The following is an 18,554-nucleotide window of genomic DNA, read 5'->3' on the forward strand; positions in this document are numbered from 1 at the left end:
GAGGAAGTTAAATTACGGAAGGGAACATTGTTGGCCACATTGAAGATTCTGGATGAGGAACATTACCACACAGGAAGTTCAGGCTGTAAGAGAGCACAAGTTGCTGCGAGGACTGCATTTTGTGAAAAACTGAAGCATTTGAATAGGACAGAAAGGATACAGATGGAGGACCTGTTGCTAGAATTTCAAGATCCGTTTCTTCCACGGGGGCCATTGCCTGCTACACAATCAACACAGCACAAGACTGTGGTGGACTAAAGCACCAGTATAACAAAGACTGTGCACAATCTCTGCCACTAGTTTTGGAGGATTTTATTGATGAACAATTGGCTGATGATATGCTAAAATAAAATAGTATTCCCTGGAGGGCAGGATTTGTAATTGTACCAAAGAAGTCTACGGATGGCTCAAAGAAATATCGATTCTGCTGTGATAACTGCTGTTTAAATAGTAAAACTATGACAGATACCAACCCAATTCCAAACATCACAGAAATAGTAATAGTATTCTTGATAATGGACTTGAAGGGGGGATACCATCAGTTAGAAGTGACACTGGAAGATAGAGCGAAAAATGCATTTTTAGCACCTTAGGGCACTATCAGTGTAAAAGAATGCTGTTTGGGTTAGAAAATGCACAAGCACATTCCAGCATTTATTGGATGGAGTATGAAAAGGATTATAACAGCATCAGTACCTGGCATATCTCGATTACATAATTGTCTTTTTGAGAGACATACAGGAGCCTAAGCAACAAATGAGGGAAGTATGCAAGAAGTTACTGGCAGCTTGTTTAACTCTAAATACTGGGAAATATCACTTTGTGCTAGAAAATTCAACTACTTAGGCCACTTAATAATAAGCATGGTGTAAGAGCTGATACTAAATTAGTGCAAGCAGTGCAATATCCAGGAACAACCAATGAGTTGCCATCTTCTCTAGGTCTCATAAACGATTATAGAAAGTTTGTGAAGGGGTTTACAGCAGTTGAAGAAGGGCGTTAAATTTTTATGGTCAGAGGAATGTCAGGGAGCATTTGTTGAATGCTAACGCTGGGTCCAGTGTTGGTGTTTCCAGACTTTCAGAATGAGTTTATATTATTGTGTGATGCATGAGCCCATGCTCTTGGGTGTTTTGAGCCAGAAGGTAATTGATTAAGAACATCCTACGCCTTTGTTTCAAGACAGTTGAATGGAATCAAGAGGAGTTATTCTATAACAGACAGACAAAAGGACAGTTAGCTTTGTGTATGGAGTATCGTATCTCCGGTGTTGCCTGTACAGAAGGAAGTTCAACATAATGACAGACCATGCTGCTTTGAAGTGTTTACTAGGTTTGAAGGACTTATCAAATAGACTGACAAGATAGGATTAAAACTCAGTGAATTCGAGTATGAAGTAATCTACAAACCAGGTAAGAAGCATGGAAATGTGGAAGGGTTAAACAGGAAAATAGCATTAGTATAAGACTGTGTCATTCTTACTGAATGACAAACAGCACAGAGCACCGATGAGGAGTATAAACAGTATAGCAAGTAACAAGGGGGGAGGGGTGGGGGGCAGTTTAGCAGGCATGACAGATTATTGTGTAGAGAAATAAAGTTAGGACCATAAGTGGTTGTATGAGGAGAGTTGGAAGAATTGTTGCATGAAACACATGGTCATGTTTTATTGGGCCATAAGAGATGCAGGGCAATGAATCAGAGTGGTCGAAAGGTACTGGTAGAAGTGACTGGAGAATGATGTCAATCAGTACGTCAGAAATTATGTAGAATGTACTCTGCAGATTTGAATCAGAAGTAAGTAATATTGCAGAGATTGCAAGAAGCAACAGAATCATTTAGTTTCATTGGGTTGGATGTGTTAGGACCCAAACATCAGCAGGTAATCATTTCTTGCTGACCCCAATAGGCCATTTTTCTCCTTACATTGAGATGGTGCTGATGCCAGACCAACAGGCAGTCATAGTCACCCAAGCATTAGTTAATAGGTAGATATTGAAGTTTTGGGTGCTGGAGACAATAATTATGGACCATGGGATGAACTTCATATCAGACCTGATGAAAGGGTTGTCTTTGTTATTAAAAGTGAAAAAGTTAACCCTCAAGTGGTTGTGCTGATTTTCATAATATGAATGGGCATGCAGCATCCTTTATACACATGTAAAGGATAGATGTCTTTACATTACTATGGTAAACATATTTGAGCGTAACCTCAGTGTAGTCTAAGTTTAATTAATGATGCTAAAATAAACATATATAATATGAGCTAAATCACCATTTAAATAAGAATAAAATAAACTTTAGTTGTATCGATCTGTTGCTGTGTTCAAGCATTACTGTGCAGTAATGACCACTCAAAGCATCAAACAGATCAGTTGCAGCAGATACCCTCCAAACGCTTATTTGATTACTAATTATCTTGTAGGCAACTGCCTACTGTGCTGCCGGCTCTGAATTTGGACAATTTTCTTGCACGGATCATAAATTTTTTCTCAGTTGGCTCACTGCTCACTTGGGCATACAACACCATAGCTTACACTGAGTTAGCCGAAGCAATAATGAAGGAACAGAAGTGTGCCCGCAGTTGTAAAACAACAATGGAATGGTGCAAAACAATGTTACTTGTGCTTGGTGCACTTTACACATAGGCGTACCTGCTTGATGGTTAAAAACTAGTGCACTTCATCCTCAACCTAATGGAAGGACAGAACAATTTCATCAGACAATTGGAAAACTGCTTAGTTATTATGTGAATGTACATCATTTGCAATGGAACTCATATTTATCCTTTGTAGTGAGTGTATACAACTCCAAAGTGCACACTAGCACAGGGTTGCTGCCATTTGAAGTGGTGTATGTAAAGAAAATCACCCTTTGATGTGACTTGACAGAAAGAAGGCAGGAATCGAGGATCGGTCCAAGACTTGGTGAGAACAATGATGGAAGTGTGTAAGAGGATCCAGAAATCAAATACGAAGGTATTGAAGAAGCCAGAAGAGGCAGTGAAAGTAGGCCAATGGGAGATACTGTCAAATCCATATACTCTGAACAGGAAAACAAAAAAGTTTGTCACACTGGTCCAAGGGCCTTACCAATTGAAACCACATCACCAGTAAATGTTAGGCTATAGTTATATAGGGGAGGTGACAATGGTCTATTTTCTCAGATTACTGTGCAGAGAAAGGTTCTCACCTTGTTTTTGCAGGTCATTAGAGACAGAGCACAAGCTCACATTGTGTCAAAGATGGGGAAGGAGTCAGATGTGCCCTTACAAAAGGACCACTCCAGCATTTAGCGTTTGCCTGGAGTGATTCAGGAAATCACAGAAAACATAAATCTGGATGGCCGAATGTGGGTTTGAACCATTGTCCTCTTGAATGCTGGATTGCTTCAATGTCTTTCTATAATCTGACCTGGTACAGACCCAAAATACTTGAGCAGGACTCAAGAATAGATAGCACTAGCACCCTATATGTGATCTCCTTTACAGATGAACCACACTTTCCTAGTATTCTCCCAATAAACTGAAGTTGACCATTCTCCTTCCCTACCACAGTCCTCACATGCTCGTTCCATTTGATATCACTTTGCAATGTTATGCCCAGGTATGTAAATGACATGACTATGTCAAGCAGAACTCCACTAACACTGCATCCAAACATTACATTGTTTTTATTTTTTTTTTTATTTATTTATTTTCTTTTCCAACTCATCCTTATTAACTTACATTTTTCTACACTTAGAGCTAGCTGCCATTCATCGCACCTACTATAAATTTTGTCTAAGTCATCTTGTATCCCCATACAGTCACTCAACTTTGACACCTTACTGTACATGACAGCATCATCAGCAAACAAATGCGGATTGCTGTCCACAATATTATTTATGTCTGTAGAGAAGGATAGAGGTCCTATCACACTTCCTTGGGGCACTGCTGATGATACCCTCGTCTCTGATGAACACTCACCATCGAGGATAACTTACTGGGTTTTATAACTTAAGAAGTCTTCAAGCTTCTCACATATCTATGAACCTATTCCATATATTTGTACCTTCTTTAACAGCCTGCAATGGTGGACCATCAAATGCTTTCCAGAAATCTAGAAATATGGAATCTGCCTGTTGCCCTTCAATCATAGTCTGCAGTAGTTGAGATAAGGGCAAGCTGAGTTTTGCATGAAACCATGCTTTCTAAAACCATGCTGATTAGTGAACATAAGATATCAACCTCAAAGAAATAAAAAATAAAAAATATTTGAACAAAGAATGTGTTCAAGGATTCTGCAGCAAATGGATCTGTATTTCTGCGGGTCCATTCTTTACCCCTTCTTGCATACAGAGTTCCCCATGGGGCTTAATGCCTCAGCACCAGCTGCCATCTGACTCCTGACAGAGGCCAATGGGTCAAATCCTGCAGACAGCAGTCTCTACATGCCACCACAGTAAATGTGTGCAAAGCCATGGGGTCTTTCCGGGTGCCATTGCCACTGACGTCATGGCAATGACCTTCAGAGGCTGCTGGCTGACTACAGACATGCCTTCGGCAGTGTAGAGTGCCTACACGGCACCCTCTCACCAGCGAGGAAGCAGCTGCCCATACATCAGCAGCAGCCACAATCAACAGAGTGGGGCATGTTCTGCCTCAATGAGCCAGGAAAAAGCATGTGCCAGAGCTGAACAAAGCATTCTTCACTGGCTAAGCAGACTTGCTGCTGACTGTCATCGAACATTTTCTTCAGTTTTGCCTGGAACTTATCTCAGCTACTGAGCTTCTCATCATTATTCTCAAACTACTGCGGGGCTGTGCCAACCAAGTAAAAGTATGCATTTACCAAACACATCATGTCATCCCACCTGTTGCATTTGGTACCTTGGTCAAATCCTTTCAGCCATTTTGTCAGGTTGTGACCAGCATGTCAGAAAAACACTGCTGAATGTCTGAAGTACAGCTGATTTACTGCTCACTTGGAATCCATTCGTCTTCTGAATGTATGGACTGTTTGTATTCCATTTCCTATCCTTGTAGCCAATGGCTTTTACATTGCCTAATTGTGGCCATGGTGATGCAAATGTTTCGAAGTACCCGGTACCTCAACCCAACCAATGTCACATCATAAACATTCAAATACAAATCAAAAGGGGTCTCAATAAATATAACACTTAGCACTAAAAGCATGTTTATTATGAATATCAGTGTCAGCCAGAACAGAACTGAGTTTATCGTCAGAGTGTGCAGCTACTTATACAAAAATCGAATATTCCAGAATGCTGATATTCATACAACCATCGAATATTCCAGATTATGCAAACATTACAAATATGCAGCGACTGAGCCACACTTCTCTCACAGTGCAGTGTCAGTTGTGTTGTGTGTGTGCATGTGTTAATTACCATCATGATCCAGCAGTCAAATGGTGTTCCATACCAGCCACCAGGGGTGCTGAATCGAAAATGAATCAGTCCAAGCCATCACGTAGTTTTTATATCAGGATATGTTTTCTGTTGCTTATTCATTCCTATCTACCATTAAATGGTTATGAATTGAAGGATACATTTTGTCTTTTGAGTAGATTGTGACCACTAAGCTGTTTAGAATAGTTTCTAGCAAAGAATTCCAGTCCTTAAGGAGTTTAATGAAGATAGTTCACACCCTTGAATATTCACGTCCATGCACCTCAGGCTAGAGGACAGATAGGTTGATAACAGTTAACTCAGTATGATCACAGTAGTGGCCCTCCTGTGATTTGGCCTGTGAAGCAACAAGAAGTGTGACTAAATCAGATCTGATATAATGGAACCATTGGAGATGACGATTATATCTGTTTCAGTGCTCAAAGTGTGTCTACCCCTCTTCTGGCTGCATAAGCTGCTGCTTTAGTTCATGCAGGTGGAAGCCAGTTTCCTTTAAGCAGATATTACAGCCAGCTCCATTAAATTCACATACGTTAGCCAGCTGGAGCAGCATTACACCCTTCAAATATTATATGTCATCCATTGGCCAGACATCTAGAACAGTGGACATTAGATGCAAAGAACATTAGAGGCACTTCTGACAAAGAAAGGCAACTAAATCAGCCATTGCTGAGCACTGTCTGGAACTCAAATATTCCATGAACTATGATGAATCAAGAGTCCTGGCACAGACCCCCAGATACTGGGACAGTGTTATGTGAGAGTCTGTAGAGATAAAAGTGACAGAAAACCTCATGAATCCTGACAACGGTACTGACTCAGTAGAGCCTCAGATCCTGCACTGGGGTTACTGAAAATGCAATGGGGCAGCATCAGAACTCCACAAAAAGGAGGACTTAGTGTGTGGACATGGGGAACGTATTCCATGCAGAGCATCAGGTGCACCAGACTGAAGACGGAACATTGCAGGACACTTCTAGTGGGAGCACACAGCAGAAGGAGCACCTAGAACTGCACCAAATTGAAAATGGAATACCAGCACTTAGCCTGGCTGACTGGACCGAAGATGGAATGCCTAGGAACATTTCAAATGGGAGCAGAGTGCAGAGGCAACACCTGGAATTGCACCAGACCAAAAATGGAATGCCAGTGCACAGACAGGTACATTGAACCAAAGAAGAAATGCCTATAGATTCTGTTAGCGGGAGCGGACTGCAGATGTAACACCTGGGATGGACCATGGAGGGTAAGACCATGGGTGGAAATACTGGACCAATTCCACTCGACAAGCAGTATAAGGTAGCACCTGATGAGTATAACAAGTGACGTTGAAATACCATGCATAAATGATGCTGGTATTCGGCAGAATACCCAGCACCTCAAGATGTCAACAGATCACCTTGAAAGTCTGAATAATTACATAAAAAATGTGGCATTTTATTTTTGCCCAATATGGCTAACTGGCAATCCCCCCACAGTTTTCTGTTTAACAATCCACATAAATTAATCCTGTAATTTCATATATCTTTAGGGTCATTGTTCTCCACTTTCTTTTTTACTCTGCCTTGCATATTAAAGTATACTACATGAAATCAATCCGATAATTAAAACTACATTAGATATGGTGCAGCTTAAGTGAAAAATATTTTTAAAAGTGTGTTTTTCCTGTCTGTCATTGTAGTGTTTTCGTATCCATAATTGTTTCCATTTCATCTCTCTCTTCAAATGGCAGACAAGAAGAAAATTGTGGTCTCAGATTGGCTTTTCTTTATGTGACAAAAACTTTAATTGTGTGTGGACAAAATTGATAATATTGGAAGTACCACACTCCACTCAGCATGAATTTTAGATTACAGGAGAGCAAAGCCCTTTGAGTCAAATCTTTAATAATTTAACATAGTATCACATAGTGTGTATAGAGCTTAATTATTGTGATCATGTCCCAATTTATGTACCATACTGAACATGCCCAGTAATGTAAATAAAATTAACATCTTCAGAACATTTTTTTTTTTGAGGGGGGGGGGGGGGGAGGGGGGGATGAATGAGGGAGGGAGGAGGGGTACCACAAGTGAAAATTATTATTCTATATTTATATCACAACTGAAAGCATTTCCTTTTATTTCCAAAAGAATGGTGTTTTCTTGCAGTAACCATTAGACATTTTTTATAAAATTTACATTTAAAAGTGAGAGATTCTGAGAAGGAACATTGTATGCCAAAGTTATCTCTACCATTCATACCATGTGCATCACTATTATATTTTACTGTAAAGCTGTAATATACTCATATAATAAATACAATCTAAATAACAATTGTTGTTTTAATTTTGTGCTTCCAAAAACATGAATTTTAGCCACAAAATATTATTTTCAGACATTCTGGAAGAAAACGCATTTTAAATTTATCACTGCAATCAGTCAAGAGCTGGCAGACAACTTTATTATCTGGTATGTGATGAAAATCATAGTATAGGTAACATTAATATATCTGTTATTCAAACTTATCTAGCAAATGTATCAACAATTTTATTGCATTGTACACAAAAAATGATCATATTTTTATCAGTTTTCATCATCACAACTGTAATTCAATATAACTGCACAAAACAAGTGACAGTTTTCCCAGAGAGTTAATCAGATAAAAGTGTGCATACATATATATGTGCAAAATACATACACAATCTGAATTATTAGTATTGGTGTAAGTGAAACTGCTCCTTTCACTGTAGAAAGCATGTGACAGGTGTAAAAATTAATGATTAAATTCAAAAAACAAAATGTTCAAAGAAGAGGATATTTCCTTGTAAATCTAATTAGTATTTAACATAGCAGAACAAATTAGTAATTAAAAAGGAAGCTCAGTTTGATGCAAAATCATTTGCAGAAGAAACCATTCGTGGATGTTGAAATAAAATATTCCTTAAGCTGTCTATGCCTGCTGCTCAAGTAATGCAGAGGAAGACTTGACTCCAATACAAATTCATTTGTTTTAACAGTACACCTATACTCATATTCAAGCATGAGTACAGGATTTTAAATTTTCTCGATATGTCAGGGTTGTAATTTACAATGTAGCACAGTTCGAACAGAAGAGCAACTACATTGTTTATCACCCACTGTTATCTTGTCTATAAATTGCCTCTATATCAACAATTGTATTCCATAATTTTGCACTAACTAGATCCAGTCATTTTTGGGAAAGATAGCAAATTCCTGTGTATTTGGGAATCATCAGTATGACACTAGTTCACTAGTATTTGTGCCTACTGTTTTCATCTTTTTTTATAATTATGCTTAGGAATTCAGCAGAAAGTTTGTAATTTTAAGTCTTTTTTAGTCAGTGTTCTATGTTTAATAATGGCAGTACTAGAATTATGTGAATGATAAGTCCTACAGCACTTCTTCATATGCAGAATTGTTAACTGAACACTCATAAATTATATTGACTCATTTCTACAGCAAAGATTGAAACAGTCTATAAATTTGCTCAGCCTTCAATTTCTTAAAGAAAGAAATAGAGAGTTTCTTATAATTCTGTAATTATTTCAAATATCTCTCAAATGTTAGCATAATGCAGCATAACGCCAATTTGGATTATAACATATTCTAAACTAAATTTTTTCGTGAAATTCTCTCTTTTGCATCAGAATGTAACAGCTTAAGTAATGTGCAGTTACAGAACACACAGACATTACTGAAACCAGAAATATAAATGTAATAATTCTTCTCTCCTAGACAACAGTAAAACATGTAAAATTTGTTCGTGAGCTGTTCAGCATTGTGTCTAATTGATCTGTGAACACATGATTTTATTACAACTGTGTAAGTTGACAGGAAATACAAATACAAAACTGAGGCAGTAATAACAACTGATTAAAATACACCATGTTTACACAAACTGAAGAGTAAGTCCTTCAAACTAATACAGATTTTCAATGCTCCAGAGCAAACATTCTGTGTTACAGGAATGAAGAATTGCAGAAAATGTTAGAGTAAATGATAAACAGAAGAACAATCATTACAAACTAGTTACATAGAAAATCAGTATGGACAGGTACCATTCAAATGTCAAATAAATTAATAATGCTTTTAGGAAACAAAATGAGTAACAGCTTATGAAGAGGAAAGACTGTAAATTTAAAATCTAAACAGTCAAAGAAGAGTCTTGATGAATGACAAGAAATGCAAGGAAATGAAAACTGAGAAAATGAGAACAGATGAAGATAAAGATGAAAAATCATGGAGGTCAGTGTATTTGCACACACAATATGTAGGTTGAAAACATGGAGTGCTAATTATACACTGGTGGAAAAAAAAATACTTCCCAGTAAATGAATTTAAAGTGTTTGTGGTACTGCCTGCAGGAATATATTATTGTTAACAAACAGAATACAAAGTGTTCACGACCCGAACTCCATGCATGGAAAGGAAACACATCTAACTTCAACTGGATGGATTTTCAATTTTGAAAACTCAAAATTTAACCAAAACAATGAGTTTTTGTGCAACTTTTGCTTCTCACCCTTCTGAATATGATATGAAGTTAGTGTTTGCAATCCATAGCATGTACTGCATCATGTGGACACTACTAATAATTCATAAATGATTTTAGCTATCAAAATACGGGTTTGAGTGTATGATGGTATGCAAGGGGATGAGTGCTGTTCCGTATACTTGTGATTGTTTAATTTTTAGCTACCAGTAAACTTAGATGCCCATGAATTTGTCCAATGACATGACATGATGTACCTTTTTTCATGTGAATCCATATCTTTAAAAAATGTTGTTCTTTTAATATTTCAACAGGAATAAGTCAGAATATTTTCTACTATATATGTTATCATTTGTGAAATTCCTTGTTGAACTCTTTTCTAAATATTAGGGATGTACATGCAACAAATAACACCCTGTTTATGAAATGTAAGCTGTAAAATGAGGCAAATAATATGTGGAGAGGGAGAGATATTAAGAAACAATCATTGTCCGCTAAGCCCAAAACATTTGCTCTAGAAGGGAAGGTTGCAAAATGATTGTCTGAGAGATTTTTCTAAAGAGACAGTACTTACTTCCAATAATGTCTTTACAGCTGAATTACATTTATGCTACCGATATAGGCTTTTTGCCTGAGATTACATCAGCTTGTAGTTTTTTTTTTTTTTTTTTTTTTTTTTTTTTTGCATAGCAAAATAGGGTATTGACCAGGCCTCTTACACAAGATCACATCAAATTATTATTTTAATAGCCTTTCACTGTTTGGATCTCTTGTTGATTATATGCATTTTCTGTGAATCTCCCCTGTTACAAAATGATTACAATGCAGGATTTTCAGATAGAGATTTCACTTAAACATGTAAATTAAACATTTGCTTTGATTGTTGGTTGAAATCTTAGTATTTTATGTTTTGCCAGTTAATATAGAGCCAGGGAAAGCTAATGAACAGGGTAGTTTTGATTCATGAGTGGTCAATGGATTAGAACTTTATGGCAATCTGAAACATGAAAGTTATTATTTTTTCATCAGTCCAGAAAAAATGCTCATAGATTCTAGAGTATAATGTTGTACAATTTCTTGTACTTCTGTTTTCTCTTTATAATTTATCACTGAGAGTAAGTATGGCTATTTCTCACATAATATTATTCATGTACACAAGTTCAAAATTACATTCCTATGTATGTGTTCGTAGCACAGAGCTACTACATAGAACTGATAAATTGAAACTATGATTGTGACATTCTGCGCTATATGATTGTTTAATGGATTGCCAGTATCTATCATGACTTTGCACGTAGAAATGTAGTAGTGACGAAGTCCATGTTTTAGATGGTCGATGTTCCTTTCTCCACCTTTATTCTTGTAATGTGTTGCCTTCTTATAGTATGTTATTTATAACATCCATTTTTTAATTTGAGAGAAATCAAATATTTGTCATTTTAATTTAGAAGAGAATTTCTCCACAAATTCTTTTCTTTAACAGGAAGTATCTGTTAAGAGATCTTTGACATTGCTCCTACAAATTCATCCTGAATTTTGAGTAGTCATGTGGGACTGTTACTATATAAGGAGCAAGTGCTTTAGACTAAACTATAAATGTAAAAATAAACATTATTGTGATACCACAAAATCCTGATTTGTAGTTATGGCATCACGCTGCAAACAGCATGCCCATTAAATCAATGGTACTGGTCCCCACAAGGCTTAAATAGCAGAGACACATCTCAGAAAAAAATCCTATGTGCATAAATACAACACAGTCCTTTATTTGTGTCCACACAATGATGTTCATACTTTAAATCATGTATACTTAGAGAAAACTGGTATATTATGTTGTGAATGACTGCTTTTATAATGATTTTACTTTCTCAGATAGAGCCATACTCCTTTCTAGCAAAGGACTATGGAAATGTGAACAGGTGAACAGTTTTATAACTCTCAATATTCCAGATTAATTTTCACTCTAAAGCTATGCAGCATTAATTATTGAATTTTACACTTAGCATGTTGAACTTCTTTGTTCATTTATTGAGCTGCAGTGTGATAGTACAATAATCTGTAATACATTTATGGATGCCCCTCTTCATTTAGTGCTAAAACAATCTGTAACATATGTGGCACAAGTCAAATGAAGAATAAATTACCAATAAAAGACTCTACAGAAAAATTTAAAAAATGTTTGTTCTCTCTTTGAGAATGTATACTAAACTGAAACCATAACCATTATTATTTTGTATTCAAAGTAGGACCAACAAACTAGTCCACTTACTCGAATCCACTCTTGACCACTTGCCACTCACAGTCTTGTGGTTCTATTGTAGCAGCTGCAGAAGGGAAATCATATGAAAATTATTGTAGAATGTTTGGAATTTCATATTTTTATTCATACTAAACGAGCAGTAAAGAAAATAATATTCTACATCTATATAGTGCAGTTCATAACAAAGCTGGTTTGTAATGGGAACTACAGCTTACATGGACAACAAAAATTTAATGTAATTAATGGATGATACATGGGCCTCATACATTCTCTCTCTCTCTCTCTCTCTCTCTCTCTCTCTCTCTCTCTCTCTCTCACACACACACACACACACACACACACACACACACACACACACACACACATCTTTCAGAAAGTCTCATAATTCATGAGCCTTTCACATATAGCACAGAGGAACCACTATATGAAAGAAAAAGGAGAAGAAGATATGCTCTCAGTGCAAGTTATTTCAATTCATCATTGTCCACTTTTCTGGATGATTAAAAGATGCATTTATTGCCTCTGACCAATATAGCTTTAGTTATCATTTTTCGTTATTATCTAAGTGTTAAGCTTGTAAGGAAAAAAGAAAGATTAGCAGTTAACATGCCATCAGTGATAAGATCATTAGAAATGAAACACAAGCTCATACTGGGCAAGGATGAGGAAGGGAACTGCACATATCATTTTTGTAGGAAATAGCTATAATGTGTCTCAGCTGATTTAGAGAAAACACAGAACACCTTAATTGTAATGGGTAGGCAGGAGTTTGAACTGCTGCCGTGAATGTGAGTTCAGTGTATTAAGCATCTAGCATTTTAGAAGCTAATTTACATTGCTTATTACAGCTAAAAAAAAAAAAAAAACCACAAGCACCACCTTCAGTGAATATGAACCTCTGTAAACAGTGTAAGAATGACCCACCAAAGATGTCATTTCAGATCAAAAAGATGTAAAGATTCAGGTAACTTTCATTTTGATTGAAACCTTTGATGTGTGCGACATAGAACATACTAAAAGAGTTTACAAGAAGATGTAACTGAAGTATCAGTGACACTGCAGTTCTTGAGAAAGTGCTAACAGCTTTACTGCATTCAGTACGAAAATCTAAAGACTTGTATGTCATTGTATTGCAATTAAATGAAAAGACGTATTTTCTCCAATAATCATAGTTAATCCATCCTTGGTTTCTTAAACAATAATGCTGAACAGAATTGGCATTTCAGTTCTTCGTCCTTTAATGAGTGTCCATATTATTATGTAGGGCAGCTTAAATTTATAATATCACAGAGCTCTGGAGGAAGTAGTAAAAGAGAAACTGTACTGGGTTCCATGATGACATCAGTGCTGCCTAGTATCTCACATATTCAAAATGTTCTGTTTTTAAGAATACTTTTATTAAATCACAGTAATTCTTTCTTATCATGTCAATATAATTTCGAAAGGTATAATTTTGCATGGTAGTTAGTAACAATAACTAAGTCAAGACTGAAAAGACACATGTAGAAAAATTAGGACTTAATTTTACTAAAGAAAACAACTCTTTTTTTACATACAACGTACTCTGCAAGTTGGAATTCAAATGATACATCAATGCTAATAAAACAACTTCCATAACTTTATATAATAAGGTATTCAAACATACACATATCTCAGGTGTAAGGCGAAATATTGTGTTAGGAACATACAGCAAAACTGAAAGACGTGAAATTTAAAAAAGAAAGAGTGATTATGTAAGAACAGTAGGAAATAAGCTGATAAAGCCTTATCCTCCTACTCTCCTCTTCCCCCCCCCCCCCCCCCCCTCCGCCTGCCCCATGCCCAAACACACACACACACACACACACACACACACACACACACACACACACACCTTTCAGATGAATATGAATTTATATCTTTTATTCACTGACACATACTTATTTCAGAGTTTCGTGGAAGTGAAGATGAAGTCCTATTCAAGATTGTATTATCATGCATTTTCCAAACTTTTTTAGATAAATAACTGAGATGCAAGAATGAGGAGTATTTAGCAACAAAATACTGTTCTACATATAAAATGCTTCTAAAATAACACGAAGTGTCATCAAATAAGAAAAACAAGAACACAGATTTGTCTAGAGAAAGAAAAATGCACTTTATCTTACTGTTAACAAACTGTTAGAAACAGCATTTTTAACTTTAATATGTAATCAACTAAACAAAATAAGATCACTGCCAAAGCATAATCGTTAGTTAAAATTAATAGCTGTGTTGTGTTAATCAGTGTAGTCCACTACACTATTGTAGCAGTTAATTTATCTGAAGTAAGAAAATGATTGTGCCAGTGCACTCTGCTTGTTCTAGAAGGATTTTTATTTATTTATTACATAGTCCTTTTTATCTATATCACCAAGTGCTAAAGATATTATGCATGTGAAATGCACTGAAATTATACACAACTACGTGCACAATTAATTCTTTAAATTGCTATGTGAATTAAACATCTGCATTAATTATAAATCTGTTCCTCAGCTTATATATTTAATTTAATCATATTTGAATAGCAAATTACTCATAAAGCAAAACTTTGCAAGCACATATATTTATTGACTCAGCAGAAGCAGTGGTATTATAAATAAGACTATGAATTTTTAAAGATTTTTATATCCTTGATAGCTTTTATATTATGGGGAATTTTGTTCCAGAGTTTCAAACCTGACTGAAATGTCCCTTTCTGATACTGTGCAATATAGGTGTGAGTTTCGTGAAGGTTTTTGTTCTATCCACTATTACGTTTATGAACATTATAGATTTTTGCAGTCTTTTGATTTTGGCAATTGAATTTACTTTATAGAATATGTGTATTACTCTAATATAAGCACATGGCATCAGAAGTCTATTAAATGCTGTGAAAGCAGGTTTGTATTATTCTATTATTTTACTTCTATTCGTTTTTCTAATGGTCCTCTTCCACAGCCTGAAAGTACTGAACAATGTTGGAAAATTTCCCCAGAATGTTACACCATAATTTTGGTTTTGTTGTTGATGCAGAGTTGAGTTAGTGAGGTTCCATTTTATATCTGTGAAGTGTTGCTGTTATAACAAATATGGAACACAAAACAGGCCAGGACATGCTTCTCCATTTTGTTTGTCAGCTTCCCTGCCTAGTCTAAGTACCAGACAATCCCTCCTCCCATGGGTGTGAGTGGCAGATAATGAAATGACCTCTTTGTGGTACAGACTGCATTACTTTGCAACATCCTTTGACTACTTACAGCAACAAATGCAAGTATCATTGTACAGTGTTTCGAACAAATTTATGGACATCTCTGTGCAAGACTGCAATGTAGGTAGAGGAGGTCAGACAAGCTACTGGAAATGTTTTTTTTAAGAAAATCTGTGCATTCATTTATGACCTTATGATTATGAAGTATTCCAGTGACTACACACATAAGTCACATGAACGTATACTAAACTTCCAAAATTTTGTTTACAAAATGCAGTTTATAAATTTTGAATGAAAACTCAAATGAAACAATACATTTAAGATTTCAAGACAGTGAAGTTGATAAGGATCTAAGAAACAACTGATGCTTATGCAAGTTTAGACTCTTCTCGGTAAATCTTGATGATTAAGTCATTTCGGGTTATCTGCCAAGCCAAGGTGTTGTTCTGCAGCAATGTTTCAACAACTCTCCTACTTGTCATCTTCAGGCAGAGTGTTGAGTTTGTGTCATGTCCAGGTCCCTTTAGCCGCTGGATTGCTGGCTTCTCTGCCTTGTCTGCATTGACAGCACCATTTGCATGGCTGCAGAAGAAGTGTTGTAGTGTTGTGGCCTGTGGCGGTGGTGGAGGTGGGGAAGGGGACAGGGGGAGGGGGAAGAGGTGTGGCTAGTGGTGGTGGGGCCTCCTTGGGTGCTTACAGGTGTGGGCGTTGTGTCCTTGTGGGACCTGTCCATTCCATCTGCTGCTTTCATCATTTTTGCGTCAGATTGTTCTTGTCATTGTCATATTTTCGTTATCACTGAATCCCATGCAATGCTAAGTTGGAAACCATGATCTCAGTTAACAAGGTTATCATAGATTCATATCTCCAAATCCTCTTTAAAGACTGAATCCCAGAACCCATTCACCCTGCACAGCAGCTTTTTTTGTTCAAAATAAAACATTTGGTTCTCGTTGAGACTGTGTTCCACCACTGCAGACTTCTGCGTTTGGCCTAGGTGAATGCTCCTTACATGTTCTGAGCAGGACTGCAATATGCAACACTGTGTCTGGCTGAGGTATTGTTTGCCACACTCGCAGCTGATGCCGTAAACTTCAGGTGTCAGTATTCCTAGTTCCTGAGCCCAGCATGTTCTTGATTTTGACCAATGAGCAAAAGATTGTTTTGATGTTGCTCTTTTCTAATATCTAGCACTTGGTATTCCTTACTGTATGTTGGGCTGACCATGGCAAAGGCAACCTCACTTCTGGAGATGCACAATTTGCACTGCTGAGCAGATGAGGCAGAGAAGCCCGTGGTTCAGTGGCTATAAAGACCCAGACAGTACATGAACCCAACACTTCACCTGAAGATGACAAGTAGGAAACTTGTTGAACTGTTGCCACAGCTGGTAACCTGAGAATACTTCATCATTGAGATTCACCAAGAAAGTCTAAATTTGCATGCAGCACACCTCTATGGGAAGGAGATATAGTGCAGCTTCAAGATTCTGCAGAAACTTCGTATCAAGAAGGCAAACCTGCTTTGCAGACTAGCCTTCCTGCAACAATGTTGGAACAAGAAAGTGCTGCCTCAGTTCACTCACCTGCAACATTCTATCAACACAATGAGGACAAAATGCATTTTACAGTGCACGATCTCAGCCTTGGTGCATTAGCACATATGAATCGCAAGGCTTGAATTTGATAAAACTGGTCACACTCTACTTGCGTGGCAGTTGTAATTGGCAACCAATCTCTCACCTTGCTTGTGAGAGTAGATAGATGGTAACACATTCACATCCAGTGAACTCTGAAAATGCCACCATGAAACAAAAAGACAAGTTCCATCGACTGCCAGGGGCTCAAATACAGCACATCGATACGAAGGGTTCTAGGACCATTATCAGTTTAACTGGAAAGGAATTGGATGAGGCAACATCATCTGTGCTGTAAAAAGGATTAAATCTTACACTGATTCCAACAACATTACCTAAAAAGAAGATCATCAGTAGCATCGATCAGGCCACCTGGAAAGCAAAAGTGCTGAAAACCAACATCTCTGGGCTGAATGTAAGACAAAAAGTGACCTACAAGAAGATGAAGATACAGTCATCCTAGCAGCAGACGAAGGCAATGTGATGGTACCCCCATAATCAGTTGACTGTTGGCAGAAGATTGAGATCATTTTAGAAGGTCTAGGTTCAAACAAGTAGAACAGGACCCTACATAAGTTGTGATGAGGAAGACAATCTCACTGCTAAACAACTCAGGAATGGAGTAAGATATGGTTAGAAGTCTGCATCCCAGAGCACCAATACTATCATGCCTGTATGGACTTCCAAGGATAGACAAGAAGAGATTTCGCTGTTTCCAATACATTCACCAGCTTATAAAATAGCCCAACACCTGGTGCAGCTATTGAAGCCTCTTGCAGGTAATTTTACTCACCATGTCAAAAACTTGACAGAGTTTATGAAGATACTTCAAGCAACACGTGTGGATAAATGTGAAATCCTGGTTGCTTTGGTGTCACATCCCTCTTCACTCAAGTACCTCTAGATGTCTCCTTGACGTTACTAAGGGGCCACTTCAATGAAGACACAGTGGAACTGTTCCACCACACATTCACGTACTTCCAATGTGATGGTAAATTCTATCAATAGATAGAAGGAGTGACCATGGGGTCCCCACTGACACTATGTATCACAAATCTATTCATGGAACACTTTGAAGAAATGACTCTTGAAATGGCACACCTGAAACTGAAGGTGTTCTACCACTATGTGGATGACACATTCATGATTTGGCCACATGGATAAGAAAATCTACAAGAATTTCTTAACCATCTCACTGGCATACATGTCAATATTAAATTCACCATGGAGGTGGAAGGAAATGGATGTCTGCCTTTCTTTGATCTCATGATAAAGAAGAAGACTGGTGGAACCTCAGGTCATACTGTATACTGAAAGAAGGCACACACTGACCTCTATCTTAACGCCAATATCTGCCACCGCCCAGCACAACGCAAATACGTACTCACCACCTTGCTGCACAAAGCATGAGACACACATGACAAGGAGAGTATACCTGCTGAACTGCAGCACTTGAGAAATATCTTTTGCAAGAAGGGCTATTCTGAGACACAGATAAGACATGCTTTCCAACCATGCAAGAAGAAGAGAGAAGATGAACATGA

At 37.3% G+C, this 18,554-nt stretch overlaps 1 protein-coding gene across 4 annotated transcripts in view; it reads right to left on the bottom strand.

Annotated features, from left to right (window-relative positions):
- The window catches only part of LOC124799222, a 185,103-nt gene that overhangs the window by 8,190 nt on the left and 158,359 nt on the right, over positions 1 to 18,554 (bottom strand). For 2 of the 4 annotated variants that reach the window (XR_007016986.1, XM_047262758.1), the window contains one exon: positions 10,226 to 12,230. Coding sequence is in view for 3 of the 4 variants with exons in the window: in XM_047262758.1 (XP_047118714.1) it covers positions 12,203 to 12,230 (28 nt within the window). In the remaining variant the exon portion in view is untranslated. Of the gene's footprint in view, positions 1 to 10,225; positions 12,231 to 18,554 lie in introns of those variants that run through there. The other 2 variants (XM_047262757.1, XM_047262756.1) reach the window with 2 other exon arrangements.

This window comes from Schistocerca piceifrons, chromosome 5 (assembly GCF_021461385.2).
Source record: "Schistocerca piceifrons isolate TAMUIC-IGC-003096 chromosome 5, iqSchPice1.1, whole genome shotgun sequence".
NCBI lineage: Eukaryota > Metazoa > Arthropoda > Insecta > Orthoptera > Acrididae > Schistocerca > Schistocerca piceifrons.